Below are 17,775 nucleotides of genomic sequence, written 5' to 3'. Positions count from 1 at the left end.
GTGAGTTAATAATGCCAGTGTTCTGCTGCTGAGGCTTTGCAGGCCTCATGACAAATGAGATTTTTAAGGAGGGATTTGAAGGAAGATAATGAGGTAACTTGGCAGATGTTTATGAAGAGCTCCTCCCAAGCGTGTAATAATCTACTTTTCTCATGTAAAAGAAATGATACAAACCAGAACGTATCTCTGGGACCATGTGCTCCCTCTCAGTGTCCTGGAGGAGCTGTAGTGACAGCCAGGAATTATTAATGGCAAGACCATTGTCACAGAGTTCCCACTAATGGTGGGCAATCATTCTGAGCAGCAACAGCAGCATTGGAGAGTTGATGCTTTGGATATTACAAACAAAGTCATCATAATAAATAGATTTGGCTTCTACAGGAAAATAATTACAGGAAAATAGTTCCTCATGAGCTCTCAGATATAGAGATGAATCCTGGAGGATCAGGAAGAGGATGGGGCTGTGTGGGTGTGACTTTGGAGGCTATGATTGAACAAGAATGAATTTCTTCAGCCTCTGTGGGAGCAGCTGTGTGGGAGTGAGGGACAATTCTGTGGCTGTAGCCCAGGAAAAGCCTTTGGAGGCTCAGCTGTGTAACCTGAGAGAAGGCTGGCTCCAGGGAGCAGTGCCCAAGCCCAGAGCTGTGCTGTGCCCTGGGTCACCAGAAGCAGCTTTGGGGAAGTTGCTGAAGGCTCAGGACAGTCCCTGACTGGGGTTTGTGTGGGTTTGTCAGGGGAGAAGAGGAATCACAGCAAATCTGGGTAACTCAAGAACAAAGCACCAAATATTAACAGAGATTTCCAAATCAAGTTTTAAGATTAGCCCCAGGGGTGGAGGCAAGAACTACCTGCCCTGCCCACCTGGCTCTGTGCCCTCCAGGTAGAGCTGTGACAGCCAGGAGCAAAGCCTGTGCTGGTGTGAGATTTTCAGGCTGAAACAAAGAGCTTCTGAAGCCTCATTAGACACTCCCTGCTCTCAGCTTTGTTGTACAACAGCACAGCACAACACAAAAGTGTGCAGTGAGAGATTAAAGTTAATGAACACCAGCATTCTGATGCTTTATGTCTGAGCTGTAAATAGATAAAAGATGCCAATGTAATGTAACAGGGAAAAAAAAATCCCTCCTTGAAGGAGCAAGCTTGGGGAGTTGTAGTTTGAACCCCCTTCTCCCTTGAGCTGCACATTACACTTCATAAAGACTCTTTTGGAGGCTGCTTTTGTTTGTGCTTGTTGCAGGGCTGTAATTCCAAAGGCAGTGTGCAGGTTGTGTTTGGGAGTGATAACGAGGTTCCCTGGCTGGGGGAGGATGCAGCCACGAGCCCCTGAGATGCTGTGTTATCTCACAGCTGCACACTTTGTCTGACTCTGTTGCTTAATCATCACCTGTTTTTTTTTTTTTTTAGTTGTTGTTGTGTCTTTTAGCGTTTTTAATCTGGGATAACATCTCTTTGAAAAGCAAACCTCTCGGAATACAGGAAACCCTCTGGATAAAAGGCTGTTTAAAGGAGCTGGCTCCACCAGGGGAGACATGCTCAGGGTTGTAATTTGCCTGGGTCTGGGACTCGAGGGATCCCCTCCTTGTTGTTCTCATTCCAGCAGCAGCGCCCATGCCTCGATCTCCTGGGGGCTGCCTGGGTGTTTGTGCTCAGAGGGGACCTGCAGGAGCTGAGCCACATCCCAGCCTTTCCAGGGCTGGGCATGGGATGTTTAACTGGAGCTGAGAGAAGGAGCTGGTGCAGCCTGAGCATGGGGTGTTGTTGAACTGCAGCTGACCCGGGCTGTCCCATGGGTGCTCAGCCCTGAGGCTCTGTGAGGAGAGCAGCAGAGCAGCACAGGGTGGGTTTGTTGGGGTGAGAAACAACTGCTCACTTTGAAAATTTAAAAAGGTTTAGTAAACCTTGACAAAAATACAACAAAAGGGCTATATCAGGAAGAATTTGCAGCACTGGGAACTGCCCCTCATAGATACCACATGGCCAGTTCATCTTCAAGCTGGATGCTCAGGCTTTTATACCCCTGGGGTTGCATCAGCCAGCCCTTGGTCATTCCCAAGGTCTGTCAGTCAGCTCTTCTTTGCCATTTATCAGTGCAGACTGCTTTGTAGCTGGATTGGAGGTCAGGAGTTGCCATGCCCACCCCCTGAGCACCCCCAAGCTTTTCCATTCCCACCTGCCCCAGGCAAGGGACACCTGTGCAGATTCTTTGTACCTGTCCTAGACAGCCCAGGCTGTCTGATGGCAGCAGTACAGGGGGGAAAGGGAACTGTGGGGAGAACAGAGGACACCTAAACTACAATAACATAACTGTACATCACTAAAGCTTTTCTTAATATTCACACAATAGTTACCCCTTAATTGTGAGAGCCAATCATCTCATTATCCATCTATAACAGAAGGGGTGTCTGTGCAGGATGCATGGTCCTTGTGGGTCCCTTCCAGCTCAGGGTATTCTGTGATTCTCTTTGGGTTTTGCTGAACCAAGTGAGCAGAGGCTGGAGCTGCATGCCCTGACTGGGACCAGCTTTCCCTGGGAGAACTGACTCATCCCCCTGCTCCCCTGTCACAATTTCCTCTTGTCCAGCTGCAGGTAAAAACCTTCAGAGACTCCCCTGGCTCTGAGTCTGCCTGAAAAGTGTTCACATTTATTTATTGCCTGCTGAAGGAGCTGGTTTAAGCAGAAATCCCAGCCCTGATGGCTTTGGAGTTTCAGGCAGGTGACAATGTGGGACAGGGGTACCTGGGGTCTCCCACGGCCCTGGAGCACTCCCAGCCCTGACCCCTCCAGTGTTTCTGATAACACCTTGGCCTCTGTAGGCTTTTCCCACCCAGCTGAGCCTGGCAAACACAAAGATGTTTTCCTTAGGGGTGTGGAGGTGTGGTCCTCTCCCAGAGACACCTGGCCAGTGCTGCACATGGAATTCCCTGCTATTGGTAATTCCTTGAGCTTCTCTGGGGCTGTTGGTCTTTGCTCCTTTCTCTGTGCCTACAGGCAGTTCCTTCCTTTAGCTCTGGGGGCTACCACAGCATGTGGGCAGGATTTGGGGTGGGGATGTGCCTTGCTTTGAAAAGACATATGTATGCTAAGGAAGGCAGGAGCCTCCCCTGAAATGGAAAATGTAACCCCCTCCCTCTGAGTTATTATAATTTTGAAATTAGGGGGCTCTCAGGCAAACATGTGGGAATAGGAATAACAGTTCTTTACTAGGAAAACTAAAAATACAAAGGCAATAGTACAAACAAAAAAAAGAAAAACCAACAACAACAACAAAAAAACCCCACTGCCAGAGTCAGAGCAGTCCCTGACCCCTGTGTGTCAGGGTGGTGGCACAGTCCCATCCCAGGGGGGCTCAGGCTGGTGGCACAGTCCCATCCCAGGGGGGCTCAGGGTGGTGGCACAGTCCCATCCCAGAGGGGCTCAGGGTGGTGGCACAGTCCCATCCCAGGAGGGCTCAGGGTGGTGGCACAGTCCCCCCTGCTCCCCCCAGGTCACTGTGCCCCTGCTGGCACCAGGACACAGCAGGGGAGTGGCTGTGGCTGCCTGGGGACATTCTCAGGAGCTGCTGTCCCACACTGGGCTGGGCACAGGGGGCTCTCAGGGCTGACCCTGTGCTGCCTGTGAGCTGGGACATTACAACTCCTCTGTTCCACTGGAGCTTTGCTCTGCTTTGAGCCGCTCAGACAATTCCCCAGGGGAGTTCTCATGTTTTCCTTCCACTGAGACTCCACCTCCAATGTGAAAGTTGTTCTAATCACTCTGTGGTGCAGTGGCCTGCTGCATTACTGACTTACCTGCTGCCAAAGCCACGTGAGATGCCAAATGCTGGGCTTGTGGGGCTTCATCTGTCCAAAAAATAGGTGTCTTTGTCTCCCTAAAACCATTTGGGAGAGTTGTTGTCTCCATAAAATTCTGGTTCTGCTCTGAGTGGCTCAGCATGAAATGGAAGTTGCTGAGTTATGGATGTGTGTGATGCAGATGCTTTGAATTGAGGAAGGGGCTCATTTGCTTTATTCTTTTTATTCCCACTTCAGCATAAAAGAGAAAGGAGACTTTGGGGAAATGGAGATGTGAGGGGAAGCATCCCAGAAAGGCAGCGTGGAGAAAGCACATTTGCTGTGCCTGGGTGGAGGCGTGGCAGGGAAGGGAACAGATAATCCTTTTCCTTTGAAGATTTCAAAGCAGATGAGACTTGCTGTTTACTCCTTTGCTCTCCATTGTGTGTTTCCTTCATGTGGGACCCCACGTGTGCTCGTGTGTCTCAAGGATTTTACCATGTGGATGATTAATGGTGGCTTTTTTTTTTCCCTCTTTATTTTTATTCCAGGAGAGAGAGAGTGCAGTGAAGGGTAGTAGAGTATAATTTGAGGTCACGGGTCATATCTTCATTTTCTGCAGTCCTGAAGCCTCACAGGGATGAAAGATACTCTCAGGAGCTGCTTTCATGGTGTTGAGAGTTTGTGTTGGTGCCCAGTGGCTTTGCTGAGCTTTCAGAGCTCCTCCCTCCAGCAGACCTTTGTGCATTGAGCTGGTGCAACAGGCACTGAAAGGACTGAGGCTCCTCTAGCAGGGAACTGGCACTTTTCCAAAGGGCTGGAAAAACACACTGGTGTTTATCCTTTATTGGAACCTTCCATCTGCTTCCACCCTCAAAGCCCTCTGGGTCTTTCATGCTCAGATCTTGTACTCTGGAGGATTTCTGTGCTGGTGGTGGCTGAGGGCTGCAGGTCCCTGAGGGTCTCAGGCACTGCTCACACAGGCCTGGGGAAGCAGCAGAGGGCAATGAGCTGCAGTGAGCACGAGATACGTGATGGGAGGATCTTCTAAACAAAGCCAGGATCCCTTTCATCCCCTCACAAAAGCAAGGGGAGTTTCAACTTTTCTGGTGGCAAAACAAACAGCAAGTGCCAAGGCTGTAGTGGTGAGGCCAAGTGAAGAGGGCAGCCAAGCTCAGACATGGTTTTGATGTAGTTTGAGTCATTTTGGGTGGGTTTTGCAGCATTTCTAGCAGTGCTTTCAGCTCAGACCTCCATGAGGAGTTCAGAGTGCTGCTGTTTGCTGGCCATGACTTTGTGTTTCAGTTCCATTTCTTTTAGTGCAGAGGGCTGTAAGTGTCTGAGGTGGCCCGTGGGCTCCTCAGTGGCCCAACAGCAGCGTTCTGGCCACCCTGAGCCTCTCCTGTGTGGGTTGTGCTCGGTGCCTCCTGTGCAGCCCAGCATGGCTGGAGCCCAGGGGATTGTGTCCCTCAGTGGGTGCAGGGTGTTCCCCAATGCCCCTGCTCCAGTCCCTGCCCAGGGTGGGTTTTTTCCAGCTGGGAGCTGTGTCCCTGTCCCATGGTGATGCAGTTTGTTTGAGGGGGGGGTCCCTGGGGAGTCCCCAGGGCCCCCCTAAGCTGTGTTCCCTGGTAACAGCCAGCAGGCAGGCAAGGAGACTCCACACAGCTTCTGAGGGTGCTGATTAGAGGAGGGTCAGTTGGGGATCCCAGCCCCAGGAGCAGCGTGGTTTCTGAGGGAGAAGGGGGTGTTGGAAAATTTGCCAATGCAGTCAGACGGGACGTGCCTGGACTTGTCTGGCCCTGCTGTGAACCAAACAGCAGCACTGTGGTGCTTCACCCCACAGACACCTTTGGCCATGGCTGTGTGGTGTTTCACCCCTCAGACACTTTTGGCCATGGCTGTGTGGTGTTTCACCCCACAGACACCTTTGGCCATGGGTGTGTGGTGTTTCACCCCAGGGACACTTTTGGCCATGGCTGTGTGGTGTTTCACCCCTCAGACACTTTTGGCCATGGCTGTGTGGTGTTTCACCCCTCAGACACTTTTGGCCATGGCTGTGTGGTGTTTCACCCCTCGGACACTTTTGGCCATGGATGTGTGGTGTTTCAGTCACAGACACTTTTGGCCATGGCTGGGTGGTGTTTCACCCCACAGACACTTTTGGCCATGGCTGTGTGGTGTTTCACCCCCAGACACTTTTGGCCATGGCTGTGTGGTGTTTCACCCCAGGGACACTTTTGGCCATGGCTGGGTGGTGTTTGACCCACAGACACTTTTGGCCATGGCTGGGTGGTGTTTGACCCACAGACACTTTTGGCCATGGGTGTGTGGTGTTTCACCCCACAGACACTTTTGGCCATGGCTGTGTGGTGTTTCACCCCACAGACACTTTTGGCTGGCTGGGTGCTGCAGCTGGGCACGTGGGGACAAGTTCAGGCGTGCAGGAGCTCTGGTGGCTGTGGCATGGAGCTTCCCCCCATATCAGGGTCTGCTCCTCAGGTTTCCCTCTGTGGAGAAGCTTTAAGGTGATGGGGAAGGAAAGGAGTCGGTTCTGATGGAGGGTTTGGATCCAGAGCTTTGTTCTGGCCCACAGCCTCTGAACCCAGCCCCAGCTCCAGCAGAACTCCTGACCCTGTGGGTGCTGCTCCTTTTAACCCCGGGGAGAGGGGCAGGGAAGGGGTAGGGAGCCACCAGCCAGGTACAGGAGGGGAGGTCTCAAGGGACAAAGGACACCTGGATGGCCCAGTGCCCCCCAAGGGTAGAGGGCATCCTTTGAATCTGCCAATCACTCGACACTTTCTGGAATGCCAGGTCTGAGACAGTGCTGGGAGGGGTCAGGGAGGGGAAAGGAGAGGTGACTGACACACCTGGGAGGGAATCTTCAGGGGAGGGACCCGAGGTTCTGGGGTAAACCTTGTAATCACAACAAAACAGGGGAGGAAGTGGGAGGGAGGGGGAGGGAAGGGAGGGAGAGCCTAGGGAGCAAAGGGCCAAGAGAACAAAGGGTCAAGAGAGCTTCTGGTCTCCCCCCACAGCTTAACGGGGAGATTCAAAGTGGGCACAGAATCAGCCTGGGGCCAATGGCACTACAGATCCATGGTACTGCAGGGGAGGGTCACAGCCTGGAATAAACCCTACATTCCGAGGGGTGAGACAGAGCAAACCACTTCACTGAAATGTAACACCACAACCCACGGGCTGTGTGTCCTTGTCCCCAGAGGAGCTGAAGGCGCCGCTGGAGGAGTACGTCAACAAACGCTACCCGGGGCTGGTCAAGGTGGTGAGGAACCAGAAGAGGGAAGGGCTGATCCGGGCCCGCATCGAGGGCTGGAAGGCTGCCACGGGCCAGGTCACCGGCTTCTTTGATGCCCACGTGGAGTTCACTGCTGGCTGGTAGGTGCTCAGGGGCTTGCTCAGAGGGGGCATTAACCAGGGGAACACCCCTCCTTTTGTGTCCTGTAAGAACCATGTCTGGGCTGGCTGTTTGGGTCCAGTCCAGCTGGCTGTGGACCCCAGCCCACACGATCTTACATCTGAGAAAGACTGGAAAGCGTTCCTCTCCACATGGGGATGGATGTCCTCTGTTTATTGACTTGGAGGAGACGCCTCACACTCCGGTGACTCCCCAGGTGGGAAAAGATGGCATTGCCTCATGGCAGGAGCTTTTATTACCCAGGGAAATGGGGGCAGAGGAAGAGGACCGCAACCAATGGGATACCAGTGGGGAGGGGAGAGGGGAGAGGTAAACCAGAGGAGAGACCACCAGGGCCGACACTTCGGGGGGGAAAAAGAGGGAAACCATGTGGCCATAGGATACAAGTCATGTGAACAGTGCAAATTACCAAACACCCAGTGCAAACAGCTAAATCACTATTTAGTGCAATGCAGCAGTGTCCCTACAGAATGACACACAGGTCCTCTGGCTTGCTCAGTCCTCATGTGTCCCTACAGAATGGCACACAGATCCTTTGCCATGTCAGTCCTTCTCCACAATTCCTTCTGGGTTCCTTCTGCATTGAATGGCGTGGTGGCAATGTATGAGGAGAACTTTTCCTTGGCCTTGTTCCTTGTAATCTTTCTCTGTTCCTTCCCTTTGTGCGTTGCACTTTCCCTGCTTCCTGTTTATGTTTTCCAGGATGATTTCCCATTCCCGTAGCCTTAAGTAATTCCTGCAAGTTGAAAAAAGCCCAGGCAGCAAGGGAATGAAGGAGAAAGTGTTTCCCACTTCTGTGCCCGTTGCTGGATCCCAGAGGGAGAGGCTCAGAGGTTTTGGATTGATTTGTTTCCTCTGCTGCTGGGAATAAGAGCAGAGGTGCAGAAGCAGCAAAAGGTGTTTCATAAGGATTTTTTTCAGAGAGGTTTAGAACATTTGAGCTCAAGTGGCTTAAGTTTGAATCTTTGTCATGACAGGAGCCTGAAAGGGAATTTTTTTCCTTTAACCAAGTGTAAAAAGTAAATGGTCCATGTTTAGAAAAGTGGAGGTGGAAGAAGCTAAACTTGTGTTGAATTTGAACACAGTAACAGCCACAAAACCCCTATTTGCAGCTGTTAAAGCAGAGTTGGGCACAGCTATTGAATCCTTTTTAATGACAGTGCAGCTGAAGGGGGTATTTTAAGAGCTGTTTTTGATGTTGGGATCTTTATTCCCAGTTGAACATTCCTCTTTCTGGTCACTAAATCCTCACATCTGATTCACTGAGGAGCTCCCACTGACTGAACTCTTGAAGCTCTTTCCTAGGGGTAGAGAGGAGGCATTTCTGCAGTGTGGGCTTGACTCTCCCTGAGTTTCCCACCTGCTGCTGTCACTGGGGGCATTGGTAGTGCCAGTTCCCCCAAATTCCCCCTGGTGTGGGCACTGACCCCGGGGCACTCGCTGGCTCTGGAGCTGCAGAGGTGAGGCTGAGCACACCCCTGGCTCTGAACACATCCCAGAGATGAATGTTTTTAGCTATAGTGTCATCAAACTGCATCCCAAGGGAAAAAAGTCCTTCAAACAGTCCTGCTTTCCAGAATGTTCCTGTTCTGCCCAGGGTTTTGGGATCTGGGGGAAGTCTGGACTAGTTCAGGCATGGTTTGAACCAAGCCTTGCTTTACAGAAGGGAAGGTTTCCAGCCTGTGGACCAGCTTTGTATCCAAAGAGGACATGGACCTGGAGTGGGTCCAGAGGAGGAGCACAAAGGGCTGGAGCACTTGTGCTGTGAGGACAAGCTGAGAGAGTTGGAGTTGTTCAGCTGGAGAGGAGAAGGCTCTGAGTGGATTCCAGACCCGAAGGGAGCTCCCAGGAGAGGTGGAGAGGGACTGGGGACAAGGGATGGAGGGACAGGACACAGGGAATGGCTCCCACTGCCAGAGAGCAGGGATGGATGGGATATTGGGAGGGAATTGAGTGGAGCTGCAGTGAACTGAGACTCTCTCTGTGCTCTGCCCTTTCCCCCAGGGCGGAGCCGGTGCTGTCCCGGATCCAGGAGAACAGGAAGAGGGTGATCCTGCCCTCCATTGACAACATCAAGCAGGACAACTTCGAGGTGCAGCGCTACGAGAACTCTGCCCACGGCTACAGCTGGGAGCTGTGGTGCATGTACATCAGCCCCCCCAAGGACTGGTGGGACGCCGGGGACCCCTCCCTGCCCATCAGGTACGGCCGGGCTGGGACACTCACTGCCCATGGCTGGGGACACTCACTGCCCACGCTGGGGACACTCACTGCCCAGGGCTGGGACACTCACTGCCCAGGGCTGGGGACACTCACTGCCCACGCTGGGGACACTCACTGCCCAGGGCTGGGGACACTCACTGCCCAGGGCTGGGGACACTCACTGCCCATGGCTGGGGACACTCACTGCCCAGGGCTGGGGACACTCACTGCCCAGGACTGGGGACACTCACTGCCCAGGGCTGGGGACACTCACTGCCCATGGCTGGGGACACTCACTGCCCAGGGCTGGTGACACTCACTGCCCAGGGCTGGGGACACTCACTGCCCAGGGCTGGGACACTCACTGCCCAGGGCTGGGGACACTCACTGCCCACGCTGGGGACACTCACTGCCCAGGGCTGGGACACTCACTGCCCAGGGCTGGGGACACTCACTGCCCAGGGCTGGGGACACTCACTGCCCATGGCTGGGGACACTCACTGCCCATGGCTGGGACACTCACTGCCCAGGGCTGGGGACACTCACTGCCCAGGGCTGGGACACTCACTGCCCAGGGCTGGGACACTCACTGCCCACGCTGGGGACACTCACTGCCCAGGGCTGGGACACTCACTGCCCAGGGCTGGGGACACTCACTGCCCATGGCTGGGACACTCACTGCCCAGGGCTGGGACACTCACTGCCCACGCTGGGGACACTCACTGCCCAGGGCTGGGACACTCACTGCCCAAGGCTGGGGACACTCACTGCCCACGCTGGGGACACTCACTGCCCAGGGCTGGGACACTCACTGCCCAGGGGTGGGGACACTCGCTGCCCAGGGCTGGGACACTCACTGCCCACGCTGGGGACACTCACTGCCCAGGGCTGGGACACTCACTGCCCAGGGCTGGGGACACTCACTGCCCACGCTGGGGACACTCACTGCCCAGGGCTGGGGACACTCACTGCCCATGGCTGGGGACACTCACTGCCCAGGGCTGGGGACACTCACTGCCCAGGACTGGGGACACTCACTGCCCAGGGCTGGGGACACTCACTGCCCAGGGCTGGTGACACTCACTGCCCAGGGCTGGGGACACTCACTGCCCAGGGCTGGGACACTCACTGCCCAGGGCTGGGGACACTCACTGCCCACGCTGGGGACACTCACTGCCCAGGGCTGGGACACTCACTGCCCAGGGCTGGGGACACTCACTGCCCATGGCTGGGGACACTCACTGCCCATGGCTGGGACACTCACTGCCCAGGGCTGGGACACTCACTGCCCAGGGCTGGGGACACTCACTGCCCAGGGCTGGGGACACTCACTGCCCAGGGCTGGGACACTCACTGCCCAGGGCTGGGGACACTCACTGCCCAGGGCTGGGGACACTCACTGCCCAAGGCTGGGACACTCACTGCCCAGGGCTGGGACACTCACTGCCCACGCTGGGGACACTCACTGCCCAGGGCTGGGACACTCACTGCCCAGGGCTGGGGACACTCACTGCCCAGGGCTGGGGACACTCACTGCCCAAGGCTGGGGACACTCACTGCCCAGGGCTGGGACACTCACTGCCCACGCTGGGGACACTCACTGCCCAGGGCTGGGACACTCACTGCCCAGGGCTGGGGACACTCACTGCCCATGGCTGGGACACTCACTGCCCAGGGCTGGGACACTCACTGCCCACGCTGGGGACACTCACTGCCCAGGGCTGGGACACTCACTGCCCAAGGCTGGGGACACTCACTGCCCACGCTGGGGACACTCACTGCCCAGGGCTGGGACACTCACTGCCCAGGGGTGGGGACACTCACTGCCCAGGGCTGGGGACACTCACTGCCCAGGGCTGGGACACTCACTGCCCAGGGCTGGGGACACTCACTGCCCACGCTGGGGACACTCACTGCCCAGGGCTAGGGACACTCACTGCCCAGGGCTGGGGACACTCACTGCCCACGCTGGGGACACTCACTGCCCACGGCTGGGACACTCACTGCCCAGGGCTGGGACACTCACTGCCCATGGCTGGGGACACTCACTGCCCATGGCTGGGGACACTCACTGCCCAGGGCTGGGGACACTCACTGCCCAGGGCTGGGGACACTCACTGCCCAGGGCTGGGACACTCACTGCCCAGGGCTGGGGACACTCACTGCCCAGGGCTGGGGACACTCACTGCACATGGCTGGGGACACTCACTGCCCAGGGCTGGGGATACTCACTGCCCAAGGCTGGGACACTCACTGCCCAGGGCTGGGACACTCACTGCCCATGGCTGGGGACACTCACTGCCCGTGGCTGGGGACACTCACTGCCCATGGCTGGGGACACTCACTGCCCAGGGCTGGGGACACTCACTGTCCAGGGCTGGGACACTCACTGCCCAAGGCTGGGACACTCACTGCCCATGGCTGGGGACACTCACTGCCCAAGGCTGGGGACACTCACTGCCCATGGCTGGGGACACTCACTGCCCATGGCTGGGACACTCACTGCCCATGGCTGGGGACACTCACTGCCCAGGGCTGGGACACTCACTGCCCACGCTGGGGACACTCACTGCCCACGCTGGGGACACTCACTGCCCAGGGCTGAGGCACTCATGAGCAGCACCAGGGAGGGCAGGGAGGCATCCAGCTGCTGAGGGAGCCTGTGGGTGAGCTGGACAGGGACAAACAGCACCCTGGAGTGGCATGGCAAAGGGGAATGGCTTCAGACAGAGCAGGGGTAGGTGGGATACTGGAAGGAATTGTTCCCTGGCAGGGTGGGCAGGCCCTGGCACAGGGTGCCCAGAGCAGCTGGGGCTGCCCCTGGATCCTTGGCAGTGCCCAAGACCAGGCTGGACTGGGCACTGGAAGGTGTCCCTGCCATGGCAGGGGTGGCACTGGGTGGGCTTTGAGGTCCCTTCCCACCCAGGCCATTCCATGGTTCTGTGAAAATGCAGGAAGATGAAGTGAGGAAGTCCCTTGGAGAGGTAGAGACAATGTCCTAACCCCCGCCAGCTCTGTGACATGGGCCAGGGAGGGTGTGGAAGGGTGCAGGGATTTGGAAATAGTGTTGGTAACAAACCCACCAGGGAGGTGCAGGAGCTGTGCAGATCTGTCCAGGCTTGTGTGGAAGTGCAGGTGACAAAGTGGCTTTGCCTCAGTTCTGGTGTCCAGTTTTTGCAAACCAGGAGGAATGAGGAGATGGTTCCTGTGTGACAGACCGAGGGTGGGTCCGTGGAGCTCAGCACTGTGTTTTCCTCAATGCAGAGTCCTCTCCTCCCAGGGCAGGCTTTGGGAAAATGAGTCTCAGGCTGTTGTAACACTCCAGCTGAAGGGTTGGCAGCTCTGAAATGTGCTCCAGCCCTGCCAGGCTTCAGGGGTGGGATGAGCCCAAGGCAAGAACAGGAGGGGAGGCTGTGGGTGGGAGCTGGGACTGCTCTGTGTGCACAGCTCTGGGGTTTTCCCTTCACAGCCCCCAAATATCACAGTGATGCTCTGATCAGGAGTGGTGTCTGGCCAGGTGGGTGGGATCCACCTGCATCCTGACAAGCTTTGTCTGGAGAAGCCTTGTCCTCAGGCACAGAGCAGCTGAAGGAGTGCAGATCCCTGCCTGGTGGGAATCCTGAACCCAAACAATTCTGTTTTGGTCACTGACATAATCCCTGGAAGCTGAAATTAGGTCTGTTCCCATTCACACAGAGACTTCTTGTTACTCCTTTGGTGCCCCTGTCCCAGGCAGCACATTCAGCCCTCAGTGGAGGAATTAGTTTAGTTTGGCGTCAGTTTGTTCTGGACAGGAGTCAGGGCTTTGACAAATAAACAGTTATTTTAACCAAATTCAGGCTGCTGGACTTGTTAAAGGAGGGCTGGGCCACACAGAAGGCAAAGCTGAGGAACCCAAGAGCCTTTGCAGGTGAGGTGTGAGCAGAGTGGTGCTGGCAGCTCCAGCTGGAGCCTCTGGAGGGTGATAAAAGTGGATCAACACTGCTGGAATAAACCTTTCTCAGCCAGTAAATATAAAAGGGCAGAAAGAACAAACTCTTTGATTAAACTGAAGTGGTGCAGTTGGGAGATAGAGGAAAAGCTTTGGCACAGGGAGTGTCCCTTGTGATTGTGACACCACCCTGGCAGCTAGCTGGGCATCAACACCTCTCACTGGAGGTGACTGAGGAAACTGGACCCCAAATATGACATTTAAAGGTCTGTGTTACAGTTTGAGTTTGGCGCAATGCTAGTGCTTCTATGAGAATACTTCTTTTCCTGGTATCTACTGTGAGATGTGATCAGAGACAGAGCAGAGCAGGCTCTAATTTAAGATTGAAAGAAAAAAAAACTTTATTAACTTAAAACTACAAGGAAAAACACACAGAATACAGGATGAAAACTTTCTAAATTTCTTCTTCTTCCCTTCACTAAATTTCTTAATTCTGTTGCTACTCTTTAGATCACTCGCTCTCAGTCTATCACCACTTTTTAGATAATCAATTCTCAATTCTTCGAGAAGAGAGGAGTCTTTCTTGCACCACAGACTTCACTCAGGAAACAGTTGAAACTTCTCGTGTTCCTGTGTCACGTGTGGCACCGCCTGGAGAACATTTTGCCATCGTGACCTCTTCCTGCCATGTCCAGTGCTCTCACCACTGCACATGGACCAGAGCTGCTTCTGGGGTTTTTCCCTTTAAGGATGCTTTGTCCAGTTCTAAAAAAAGAGCACAGTCCCTCTCCTTTTGGGACACCTGTCCCCCCCAGATTTCACCCCCTGGGGCTGAGGGGTCTCTTGAACAGAGATCATCTTCCTCTTCTTCTTCATCGAAGACGGAGGGCACCACCACCACCCTCCTCACCCGTTGTCTCTGTTCACACACTTTTACATCACTGCACTCTCCTGGCTCTGAGCCATTGCCTCCCCCTAGATGCAGTCTCTGTGTCACAGGAACTCAAGGGTTCTGTCATGGCTAATCAAGAAAAAGTCCAGCCAAAGGCCAGTCCATCATCTCTTCCCATCTAGGATTCTTCTCAACTTCTCTCAATGTCTTTCACTTGCTCATTTTCTTGCTATCTCACTCTATCTCCTCAACTTCAGGAAGAATCAGCATTTGCAAGGTTTCTATCATCTCAAGAAAGGTTAAAAGTCCTAAGCTTTGCCGGTTTGGTTCATGGACTCCCACTTCTGGCTGCTCTGCTGGGCACTCCCCCCTTCTCCTTCACCCCAGCCACGCTATCACAAGCACAGGCTGCTCTCTCTCTCTCCCTCCGGGGGGGGAAATAAGAGATGGCTGCCCAAAGCCTCGAAGTGCTTCTCTACCCTTCAGCCCAGGCCTGGCCTACCTCCCTCCGGCCGCATGGCTCCCCTCCCCCGCCCAGCTCGGAGCCTGGCAGGGGGAGGTCTGCTCTCATCCAGGACCGGAACCCAAAGAGAGTTCCGCCTGGGAGTTCACAGCTTTTAACCCCCTGTGTTCTCAGAAGCGTATCCATGCCCTCAGTGAACAAACCAGGTGCCAATATTAAAATCTGAACACCGATTGGTGTGACTACACCATCCTAAAAAAACTTCATTTCTTCTCAAACTACAACAGTCTGGTAACACCTTCTGCTCTGTTATGCTCACAGAATGGGGTCTGAGTCTGTGTTGTGCACTTAGCGGGTGGTTAAGGACAAGTGGGGCAGAGCCACGTGAGGAGGGACAGCCTTGGTTTGGGGAAGGTGTGTGATGGCAGGGGAGGTGAGGTTTGGTTGGATTTTGGAAGGTGTTTGATGTTGTTTTTGGAAGGTGTGTGATGGCAGGGGAGGTGAGGTTTGGTTGGATTTTGGAAGGTGTTTGATGTTGTTTTTGGAAGGTGTGTGATGGCAGGGGAGGTGAGGTTTGGTTGGATTTTGGAAGGTGTTTGATGGCAGGGGAGGTGCAGTTTGGTTGGTTGGTTTTTGGAAGGTGATATGAGAGCAGGTGAGAAGGCAGAGGATGGTGAGCTGAGGAGTTTCTGAGCTGAGGAGCTGGAGGGTTGGGTGCTCATGAAGAGATGGAGCGGGGAGGTCAGGACCTACACCAGGAGGATTTTGGTTCTTTATGATGTGTTTCCTCAGGCTCCCCAGTATGAACCAGTTTAGGGGTTACCAGTGAGCCAGGAGTAAATGGGGTCACAGAGATGTTGGACACTTCTCACAGCTCCACATTTTTCCTTGGTGCTCAGAGCCAGAGGTGCTGCTGGGGGTGGATCTGCTGCTGATGTGCAGCTGCAGAAGGGAAGGGTTTGCTCTGGGAGTTGGCTCCTGCTGACCAGCAGGTCCTGTTAGGTTGTTCTGGTGCTTGTTTTATCTTAAAGTAATGTAGGGATGGTGCTAAAATCTGAGCAGGGCATTGAGCATCACATCTCTGCATTTCAGCTGATGGCAAACACTGGCAGGAGGAGCTGGGAGAGGTTTTTATCTGGAGTTCCCACAGCCTTTTGGAGACAGCCCTGGAGCAGGGGATGCTCCATTATCCCTAGCCAGGCAATCCCAGGGATCTGCCCCTCAGCTCTGAGCACTGCTGAGTGGAAGGAACAGGAAAAAGAGATCAGAGCAGGGTTCTGGAGACACCTTTGTTAAAGGCTTCTGAAATGTGGATTCTGCTGCTGAGGCCCCAGGGGTTTGAGGGAACCAGGGGGAAGGACACAGCCCTGAGACACCCAGGAACCTCCCAGTCACGTTACATAAAAAACAGGTAAAATCACTGAAATAACATTGCCAGCAGGCACTGGGGGAGGAGCAGGAGGAAGATAAACGGGCAGTGTCCCAGGAGGAGGCTAATGACACATGCTGTCCTGTTGGTACCCACACACGGAGCAGAAATAATGACTGCAGTTATTTCTTTGTCACATCATGCTCTGAAAATCCTGCACTTGGTAGCAATGTTTGCATGGCAGGGATGCAGTGCAGTGCTCCATGTAATTATGCATAGGATTAGAGGAAATTTGGAAATTATAGCATACAGAGGTACATTAGTTTTTAAGAGATACTTTAGGATAAAAGGGTGGGAGTGAAGTAAAGCAGCTGATTCTCTATTTTGGGGTTTACTCTCAGTGCATGGGGACTGTGGCAGCCGCAGGAGGAATTCCCTGCCCACCAGAGCTGCTCCAGCCCTGTGAGCCCAGAGGTGACCAAATATATTCAGTGGGGACTGGAGACAGAATATGGAAATGTTTTGAGGTAGATTTCTCTCCTGGCTAATTCCAAGATATGATTATCCAGGCAGAGAGCTGATGGCCTCTTTGAAATGAAATTTGTCTAAAATATGGCCCAGTCCCAAACTGGCTCCAGGCTGCTGCTTTATCCAGTAATATCCTGCAAGAAATAGCCTCCCTTAATCCCTGGGAGAAATGCTGCCGTAATACCTGGGGTCTGCAAAACATCAGCTGTTGTATTTTTGTCACCTTAACATTTAAAATGCAGATACACCAAAGATCCCCCCAATCTCAGCACTAGCTGGGCCTGGTTTCACAGCTAGGCTTTCCTTGCCAGGCTCTGTGCAGGAGATAAAATTGTGATTGCAGGGTAATGGATCATGTCTGAATTAGCTCTGCCAGAAAAGGCAGACAGAAAATGAGATTTAAAATGGTCATCACAGAGATCCTGATGTCCAGCAGAGCTGGTGGGATTTCCTGGTGCTGAGCTGTGTTAGGAGGAGATCTGTGCCAGCATTCCATGCCTGGATGGGCTTTGCTGTGGAGATGCAGCCAGGATTGATCCAGGTATTAATGACAGGCATTGGTCAGAGTTTGCTGAGGGTCCAGAAAACCTTTGAGGCTACAGAAAATGGAAGGAAGCTGATGTTTTCAGAGCTCTGTGGGAAATCCAAGTGAGATATTTGGAGATGCTGTGAAACAGCAGATTGATGGCGTGGTCCTGGGGTATCCCATGGTGGGATCCAGCTTTTTAGGATCTTCAGCAATGATTTCTTTCCCACTGACAGAACATGAGCTTCTTTGAGGTTCATTGAGGTCTGGAGCCTGTTGTTTCACTGGTGTGAACCCCAGAGCCAGCAGTTCCTCCTGCCTGACCTGGTTTGGTTGTGGCACACCAGCTTTGGTCAAAAAGCTGCTGAGATCTGGAGCTTTATGGCTCCATGATCTCCAGGTGCTTCAGGGGCAGCCCCAGGATTTGTAATTACAGCTGTGAGGTATTGATGGCTCCAGGAAAACAAGGAATGCTCTTCTGCCCTGGGTCTCACCCAGGAGCCACAGAATCACAGAATTCCAGAATCACTGGGCTGGAAGAGACCTTCAAGATCACTGAGACCAACCCAGAACCAACAGCTCAACTAAGCCCTGGCACCCAGTGCCACATCCAGGCTTTGTTAAACACACCCAGGGAGTCAACACTGAGCAGCCCTGGGC

At 53.9% G+C, this 17,775-nt stretch overlaps 1 protein-coding gene across 2 annotated transcripts in view; it reads left to right on the top strand.

Annotated features, from left to right (window-relative positions):
- Positions 1 to 17,775, top strand: part of GALNT17 (polypeptide N-acetylgalactosaminyltransferase 17) — a 235,715-nt gene that overhangs the window by 81,805 nt on the left and 136,135 nt on the right. For both annotated transcript variants that reach the window (XM_059866015.1, XM_059866014.1), the window contains exons 4-5: positions 6,990 to 7,164; positions 9,209 to 9,406. In XM_059866015.1, coding sequence (XP_059721998.1) covers positions 6,990 to 7,164; positions 9,209 to 9,406 — 373 coding nt within the window. The remainder of the gene's footprint in view (positions 1 to 6,989; positions 7,165 to 9,208; positions 9,407 to 17,775) is intronic.

This window comes from Haemorhous mexicanus, chromosome 22, assembly GCF_027477595.1.
Source record: "Haemorhous mexicanus isolate bHaeMex1 chromosome 22, bHaeMex1.pri, whole genome shotgun sequence".
Classification (NCBI taxonomy): Eukaryota; Metazoa; Chordata; class Aves; order Passeriformes; family Fringillidae; genus Haemorhous; species Haemorhous mexicanus.
Note: the sequence above shows the minus strand (reverse complement) of the source record. Positions and strands in the feature narration are given on the sequence as shown.